Genomic DNA, 8,994 nt, shown 5'->3' with positions numbered 1-8,994 from the left:
TCTCTCTCTCTCTCTCTCTCTCTCTCTCTCTCTGTGTGTGTGTGTGTGTGTGTGTGTGTGTGTGTGCGCGCGCGCGTGCGCGCGCGCATGCCTGCTTGTCCGCCTTAGAGGCCAGAAGGGGGCATCAGGTCCCCTGTAACTGGAGTTATAGGCAGCTGTGAACCACCTGATATGGATGCTGGAGCTGAACTCGGGTCCCCTGCAAGAGCAGCCAGCTCTCTTAACACGCTGAACCATAATCTCTCCAGCCCCTGGCTTTCCACTCTCCTCTCTGATCTTGTCGCTGCTAAACCTTGCTGCTGCCTTCAGTAGTGCAGAGACTCCCTGGCATCCAGTCAGTTTTAATTTTGGGGTCTTACTCTTCTGTTTGCTTGGAAGCTGGCGAAGTAAAGAGAAATTGCCTCCTTACACTATCATAGAAGCTTCCAGAGGTAGAAGATAGACGATCAATAAAGTGCCGGCCACCGAGGCATGAGGATCTGAGCTCATATCCCCAGCATGAGCATAAAAAGTTAGGTAGACTTGACCACCACACAACCACACCTATATTCCCAGCCCTGGGAAGGTAGAGACAGGAGGGTCCCTGAGACTTGCTGGGCAGCCAGGGTAGTCTATCGGGAAGCTCCAAGTCCGCTGAGAGTCCATGTGGGAAAGAACAAGGCTGTAAAAGCTTCTGAAGGTTACCATAGATACCAGTCCTTTGGTGGAAAGCGCTAGAAACCAGCGCTTAGGTTAAGGACTCCTGCCTGCAAAGTCATGTAAATCATGCTACTGGACTGACATTTCAGTTCCCAATGGGATTTGCTGAATGCGAGCCACAAACACAAAAGCATTCCACTTGGGTAGCCCCAGAAGCATTGGAGTTTACACTGATGAGAAAATAATCAACAAGAACGTGGTCCCCGCGGGTAGATACTGATTGACACTCATGCCCACAGGACACACAGGTTGATCTAGGGGCCGGCTGTCCCTGGCCCTTCATCCATAGCAGCTCTCTGGCACTCTCAGAACACGACAGGAACTCTCCCTAGGCTTTCTGAGGGCCCGGGAGCTCCGGCAGCTCTGGTTGTTTTGCTGCTAGGGTTCTGTTTGGTTTGGATATAATCCTTTCTAACACAAGCCGGTCTCAGCTCTGATGTCACAGGATGAAAATCCTGTCTGTGCAGGTGCTTCTCCCCAGGGGCTGGGACAATGATGAATCAGAAATTCAAGGGACAAACATCTCAGCAGAAACGGGAGCTCAGTGACAAAGCATAGGCCAAACTGGACACCTGCGTGGCTTCTTCTAAGATAGTCTTTACCCCTTCTCTCTAAAGGGTCTGCCTTGTTGGTTATATTCACAGGTCTCCAAGGTCTTCACATCCCCCACATCCCCCACTCTCCCACTTCCCCTACTTCCCAACCCCTCCCACCTCCCCCACTTCCCCTACTCCCCACCCCCACCCCCCAGCCATATGCTAGCAATGAGTTGCTCTCATCCATTTGCAGGCTGATGCTGGGGAAGGAAAGATAACTGTCTTCTGCTCTTGCTTCCAGAAAATCTACACAGCGCTAGATAAAGCCGACTCCTTCCTGCTTGAAAACGCCCTGCCATCCAAGAGCACCTTCACACTGGCCATTGTAGCCTATGCTCTTTCCCTAGGAGACACAACCCACCAGAGGCTTCGTCTAATCGTGTCAACCCTGAAGAAGGAAGCTTTTGTTAAAGGTAGGACATGCTCCACATAGCTTCTCAGCAGGCACTGACTGAGCACCAAGGGTCTGCACTTCTGGGAAGTGGTTACAATGAAAGCAGAGGAAGATGGCATCCTTGCCCACATGGAACTAACCATCACGCCACAGGGTGATGAATCCTGTTACTCAAATCATTATTCACTCAGAAAATGCTTATTTGATCATTCAACACAGAGGTAGTAAGCATCCTATGGCTTCTTCCTCTGTCTGGGCACTGTTCTACACTCAAGGGACAAATCAACAAATATAACCAGAGACGAGTAAATCTAAAGTGGCTGGGTGTGGTAGTGTACTTCTGTAATCCCCAGCATCTGAGAAACTGAGGCGGGGGATGGAGAGTTCCAGACAAGACAAAACAAGAAGAAGCAAAACATCTAGGGCCAACAAGATGGCTCAGTAAGTAGAGGGGCTTGCTGTTGCCCAGCCTGACAACCCGAGTTCAATCACCAAGACTGGCGGGAGGGGAGAATCAGCTCCTTCGCGTGGTCCCCTGACTTCCACAAGCATGCCATGCACAAATGCGCCCACTCACATACACGTACAATAGATAACGTTTAGATTATGTAACTGGGTGTAAGCCACAAGAACAATGTAGAGCAGAGTGCCACTCGGTGTAGTCAGGGAATGTTTACCCATTGCACCACAGGGTGTACTGACTGAACCTAAGTGCTATGGCCATGGAGACCAGGGGGAGGTGACATCACATGTGGTCTACCGTTGGCCAAAATATCATTGTGCGGCATATAACTGTATTTGACTGTAAATATGAAAGGAGTGGAAGCGAGGCCCAGGGCTATAGAGAAGGCTGGTTCTGGTAGAGAAATAGCAAGTGCAAATGTCCTGGGGCCTGAGCATTCCTGGTGCTGCAGTAGCAGCATGGAGGCCAATGGGGTGCCAAGCAGTGAGAAGAACAGGAAGTAAAAGCAGGGAAGGAGAGGTGAGAGAGCAGTGGAAGGCAGGCTGGGACGTTAGGGGTCAGTACAGTTCTCCAGGATTATGCAAACAGTAATGCAATGGTTAAAGTGCCTGTCTTGCTTGTTCTGTTGTTACAATGGAGTACCAGAGACAGGCAAAGGAAAGAGATTCCTTTAAACTAATGGCTGTGGGAGTCCAGGCACACAGCCCAGCATCATGATGAAGCCCTCATGGTGGGAAGGCAAGTGGGAAGACAGGAGAGAGGACTGGACTGGAGTAACTAATCTCTACCCCACCCCAGAAAAGCATCCAGTTATCTGTCCTCATGACTCAGGTTCTTTCTATCCAACACTGGTTCAGTGAGAGCAAACCAGCGTAAGCCACAGCAGTGTCCAGGGAAGCAGATAAACTGAAGCTGAAACTGGCCTGTGTGGCCTCCACTTCCCACAGCAGGCTCTAGCTTAAGCCACTGAGCCAAGGAGTGTGTGGCTTGGCTTACACCTCACTGGGAGGCAGTAGTGACCGACCATCGGCATGGCTGGCAGTTCTGAGCCTGTCCCGGTCTGAACTTTTTAAACATTAAGCAAGTTCTATATGAGGTTTATGACTGTCTACAGAAATGTCACCTTTGTCATCATTTTAAAATGTCTAAGTTTGACAGTCAGTGGTGGTGCATGCCTTTAATCCCAGCACTTGGGAGGCAGAGGCAGGCGGATTTCTGAGTTCCAGGCCAGCTTGGTCTACAGAATGAATTCCATGACAGTCAAGGCTACACAGAGAAACCCTGTCTCGAAAAAGACCCCAAAAAAGTCTAAAGTTTTAACACCTTGAAACCACTACTTTGATGCTTCAGAAATAACATAAAATGTCTTGGGTTTTGTAAGATCCATTATAAAAACCATACATTTTTAAAAATGGGGGAAGGACTGAATAATTTGAATAATATTTAAAACCTAAATAAACCTTTCATTTTAAGTATGGTAAATCTGAGTACAAATAGGACAAAAAATATCTTGTTCAGAATCATGTAAATCATATGATAATTAATTGTAAAAAAGATACCTCAAAATTATATGTAAGTTAGGATCTATGTTGTGGGAAATGCTGCACATGGGTGCTTTCTGTCAGGAAGAGAGAAGGTCTACCTGTCAATCTAGGTGTCACCTCATGCACTCCAGGCTATGATATTTTTCCTCCAAGGAGAAAGATATTATATCAAGTTTGTTCTACTAATGTGAAAAATGATAATCCTTCATCTACGGCTAGTGTTTGCTGGCCTATAAATTCTTTTTCCTGTGTATCTTGTGACTTTCACCAAATGTAAGTGACTATTATCTACATACAGTATTAGGAGACTGGGTTCCACAGAACTAATAAACTTCCTGGGTTGATCAAGCCAGCTAATAGGAGAGGATAGAGGATAGAGCCAGATAGCTGCATCTGCTAAGTCCCAGCCCATCAGGCTTGCTGCTCCACTGTCAGACCCGATGTACTCCCTGGCATGTGTGGCCATCCTTCTACAATGGGGACCAAGGGCATTGTACTATGGGATCACACTTTTTATTGACCATCTTGATGAAGTTCTTACGAAGAAGAGAACCTTCTAGAAGTGTGAGAGCAGTCACCATGTGCTAGGATTGCATCGAGGTCCCGATTTTTACTTTTACTGAGGAGTGTCCTGTGTTGACCTCAGGTGATCCACCTGTTTACCGTTACTGGAGGGATACTCTCAACCATCCAGACAGCTCTGTGCCCAACAGCGGCACAGCAGGTATGGTTGAAACCACGGCCTATGCTTTGCTCGCCAGCCTGAAACTGAAGGATATGAATTACGTCAACCCGATCATCAAGTGGCTATCTGAAGAGCAGAGGTATGGAGGCGGCTTTTATTCCACCCAGGTAACATGTCCTTAGTGTGTCCTTAGTGTGTCCTAAGCTTGTTCTTAGTGTGTTCTTAGCCTCATCCATGTTCTTGTTTCCTACGTACACCTTTTACACTCTGGCCTCCATGATTCTTTCTAACCAATGAGCTACCGTAGGTACAATTTAAGTCTAGAATCGTTGGGCCCTGTTGGAGGTTATCTGTATTGATAACTTCATTATTCAGGAGAGAACATGAGCCTAAGGAGGCTTATTCAAGGGTCCACATCAACACCCATGTGGCCTGAGTCTATGCCCAGTGTGCTTCTTTCATTGTCTTTAAAGACCATGGAAGGCTGGTTGGTTATCAGCAATTACATCACATCCTGTTTAATGAGTAGTGGTTGCCATGGAAACAAAGGTCCTGATGATTCCTCTTCTGTACGACTATCACTATAGCTATCTACCTATCAAATATGTTTTATGTTCTGACCACTGTTATGCAGTTGGTCAATGTACGGTCATGTATTACATAACAATGGTTTGGTCAATAGCAGACCACAAGTATGGTGACTTATAAAATTATAACAGAGCTAAAAACTTCCTATTGCCTACTAGTGGCTATCTTAGCCACATTGAATTGTGGCTATCTTATCATTGTATATAACTCATTACATGTTTGTGCTGATGCTTAAGCTTGATGTGAGCAAACTTACTATCCCACCAATCACATACATATGTAACACCTAAAACTACATACAGTGATGCTTGGTCAAGGATGATAGACAACTAAATCACAGGCCTGTGTGCTTATTTGAGGTTTCTATGGATTAAACACAGGAGCTCTCAGCTACTAAGGACATGTTCTATGTCCAAATGTATCACATCCATATACCATAACTTGTCCTTATTGAGAATCTATTCATTCTGCTTCTAAAAGAGAACCATATTAGTACATGCATATTTCACAAGCAACACACTCTGGTGTAATGCTCACTGTGTCTCTTATGTGTGATTGACTTGCACTACCCAGGTTTGTGTGAGCACTCAGTGATGCTTACACAATTATGAAAATTTCCCAGCAATCCATTTTCAGAGCATGCTCTGTCTTGAAGTGGTTCATGCCTGTGCATCTGTGTTGAGCTCCGATATTTGCCCTCTAGATGTTTAGATAATGGTGGTGTGTCTGTGTAAAACATACAGGGGTTTCTCTAGATTAATTTAGTGATTGTTTGATGGATTTTATTGTGGAGACAGGCCAGGCTTAGCAGGAAAATGTGCTCTATTGATTAGCACTGCTGCTATAGACACAGGAGAAACCAGACATTTAGTATCTAGTCACAGTTACTTATATTATAGGAGAAGATGAGGAAGATACATAATGATACAATTTGTTCAAGTATTCCTTCCTCAAACACTGTGCAAAGAGCAACCATGTGTCCCTTCTAAATGCAATGCAGTGTCCATGACTGGACATTGTCTCAGTCATGGCTGTAGTGGGACAACACAGCTGAGTAATTTATAATTAATAAACAAGTATTAGCTCATGTTTCTCAAGGATGGAAAGACCAAGATTGAGGGACCATAACTGGCTGAGTGTTCCCACCCGCGGAAACACTGCGGTCTGGGTTCGTCCTGAAGGGTGGGAATATCCTAAAAGGGAATAGGCTGCAAAAGGAAATTGAAGCCTAGGCAATGTCACACTGGTCAAGGCTCGAAGTTTAATAACCGGACTCTGTTTAAGTAACATAGAAAAATTCCCAGTCCGCCCTTAAGTCTTCTGAAGTTGCGGGTCCAAGGGATCATAGGCGGGTCCGAGGATCGAGGCGGGGATGAGTGCCTGTTGACGTAGGCAGTCCAAGGACGCTGCATTTTGGGAGATCTGGGGAGGTCCTCTCGGTAGCAACTCTCTGGTATGCCTATGCACCTGTAGGGGGCTGGTGTTTTGAGGGAGAGTGATTAGTGGAGGTGGGAGACCCCAACAACTGGCAAAATTATCTTTGCTGTGTCATTCCAGGAAGAACAAAGAGAAGGAGAAAGAAGAACAGAGAGAAGGGGAAGGGAGAAGAGGAGGGAGAGGAGAGGGGAGAGACAGATTCATTCTTTTATTAAGGATAATGACATTTACCTACTTGTGAGCGTGGTGCCACCATGATCTGCACTCCTCCTGTTAGACACCCCACCCCCAACATTGCCAATTTGGACATTAAGTTTTCAACACGTCAAACACAGTCAACTACCACACACACCAAGGAAGACGTAGACCTCTGTGCTTCATGGACCTTACATTATAGAGGGGAAGACATCAATAACTATAAACGACAGTATTCTAAATTGAGGGGCAGGAAATGAACATTAACACGATCAGGAAGGGAGATCGCTGTGGGGGTGGTTAAGCTGAGGCTACCAGGCAAGAAAGAGAAATTCCTACAGAATCAGAGGCAGTTTTCAGAGTGACTTGCCTAAGGATATGTGTACTGAATACACAGCAAACCCAGACCTGAGGCCATGTTTCCTTCCTGTTTCCGCTGAAAGCAATGTCCTTCCGGTGGCGGAGAGTGACCTTCCTTATACCTCCACCAACAGCCCCTCAACCTGCTTCACCTTGTCAGCTAGAGTTTCATCTCTAGACAGTGCTGCCTACCATCTCCCAAGAAAGAAATGTATAGAGCTGGGTGCACATAAGCATTTAGGAGGCTGAAGTAAAAGCATTTCAAATTTAAGTCTATGTATCAGAATCCCATTCTCAAAAAGAAGATGGGTCTGTTTGTAAGCTGAGCATGAATAAAGAAACTAAATGTGCTTTTGTGCCTTGTGGATTATTGCTAGGATACAATTAATGCCATCGAGGGCCTGACAGAATATTCACTCCTGATGAAACAACTTCATTTGGATATGGACATCAATGTCTCCTACAAACACAAAGGTGACTTGCACAAGTATAAGGTGACAGAGAAGCATTTCCTGGGGAGGCCAGTGGAGGTAAATGACGACATTTTCGTAATGTTTTGCAATCAGATGAGATGTTTAAGTCATCCCTTCCATTCTTACTGTATGTGTGCTTTTATTTGCTGTTTAAACAAGTGTTGAGTACCTCCTGACTCCTAATTAGGGATCCTATTATATCATCATCATTGCTGATTCAAGAGTAAAATACAAAGAACTCAAGTCCTGGGGAGGGACAGTCATTTAAATAAGCAAGCGTTGTGAAACACTTCTGTGGAAGTGCAGAGGGGGCCTCCTGATCCAGGCTGACATGTTCTATATAGGGAAGGGTTTAATATGTCCATGTGTATAGGGTATATCTGGAAGAATCAGAAACGAGTAGTCAAGTAAAGAACAATCGTCATATGTAACAGCACATGCAAAAGTACCATTGAAGAGACATGAAACATGTCTGGGCACCTGCTGCTGCTGGCCCCTTTTACCATTGATCTGGCACACAGACTGTGGCTAGCTTAGACTGGCACACAGACTGTGGCTAGCTTGATCTGGCACACAGACTGTGGCTGGCTTGATCTGGCACACAGACTGTGGCTNCTGGCACACAGACTGTGGCTGGCTTGATCTGGCACACAGACTGTGGCTAGCTTAGACTGGCACACAGACTGTGGCTAGCTTAGACTGGCACACAGACTGTGGCTAGCTTAGACTGGCACACAGACTGTGGCTAGCTCAGACTGTGGCTCTGGATCTCTAGACTCCTTGCTCCATGTCTTTCCAAAGCTAGATTATTTTTTAAAGGGAAAATTCTAATGCGTTACTAAAATTTCCCAAAGAAAAAGATATATTAGACAAAGTAAATTCTCTATTAGTATTGTTGAGAGTCTTCAGCCAACAGTCTAATGCACATTTTTCTAGTTATCGTGTGTGAATTTAGTGCATTTAATATATAGTCAATTGGAAATAGTCCTCACTAACTATGTGCCCTACAGATCCATGCTTGTCAGAGTAAAATAGATATGAGAAATAAAACTTAAACAAAAATCATAAACCAGTGAATCATAGCAAAATAATAATATAATAATATTATACAATAATAAGGACACAACCATAGACAAAAATCTATGCCAGTAATTAATGATCCAAACATTTCAAATACAGATCTGATTTCCAACTTCTTTTGGCAAAAAATCAGTTCTGGCAACAGGGCTCTGGACATTAGGTGTGGCCTTTCTTTTCTTTTAAATTATTTATTTATTTTTATTTCGAGTGCATTCGTGGTCTGCCTGCATGTATAGTTGTGTGGGGGTGTTGGATCACCAGAAACCAGAGTTATAGGCAGTTATGAGCTGTCACGTGGATCCTGGGAATTGAGCCCAGGTCCTCTGGAAGAGAAGCCAGTGCGCTCTGACCACTGAGCCATCCCTCCAGTTTAGGGCATGGCTTTTTCAATCTGTACCAGTCATTTGATATATGCACATCTATTGTGTCCCCATTCTCTCTCTCTCTCTCTCTCTCTCTCTCTCTCTCTCTCTCTCTCTC

At 45.1% G+C, this 8,994-nt stretch overlaps 1 protein-coding gene across 1 annotated transcript in view; it reads left to right on the top strand.

The window, feature by feature from the left end:
* LOC110317539 (complement C5) overlaps nucleotides 1-8,994 on the top strand; it is an 80,543-nt gene that overhangs the window by 54,772 nt on the left and 16,777 nt on the right. The window contains exons 27-29 of the mRNA XM_029536963.1: nucleotides 1,489-1,708; nucleotides 4,343-4,548; nucleotides 7,339-7,491. Of these exons, the coding sequence (XP_029392823.1) occupies nucleotides 1,489-1,708; nucleotides 4,343-4,548; nucleotides 7,339-7,491 (579 nt within the window). The remainder of the gene's footprint in view (nucleotides 1-1,488; nucleotides 1,709-4,342; nucleotides 4,549-7,338; nucleotides 7,492-8,994) is intronic.

The sequence above is a fragment of the Mus pahari genome, chromosome 3 (genome assembly GCF_900095145.1).
Source record: "Mus pahari chromosome 3, PAHARI_EIJ_v1.1, whole genome shotgun sequence".
NCBI classification, from domain to species: domain Eukaryota; kingdom Metazoa; phylum Chordata; class Mammalia; order Rodentia; family Muridae; genus Mus; species Mus pahari.
This window is presented reverse-complemented; position numbering and strand designations above follow the sequence as displayed.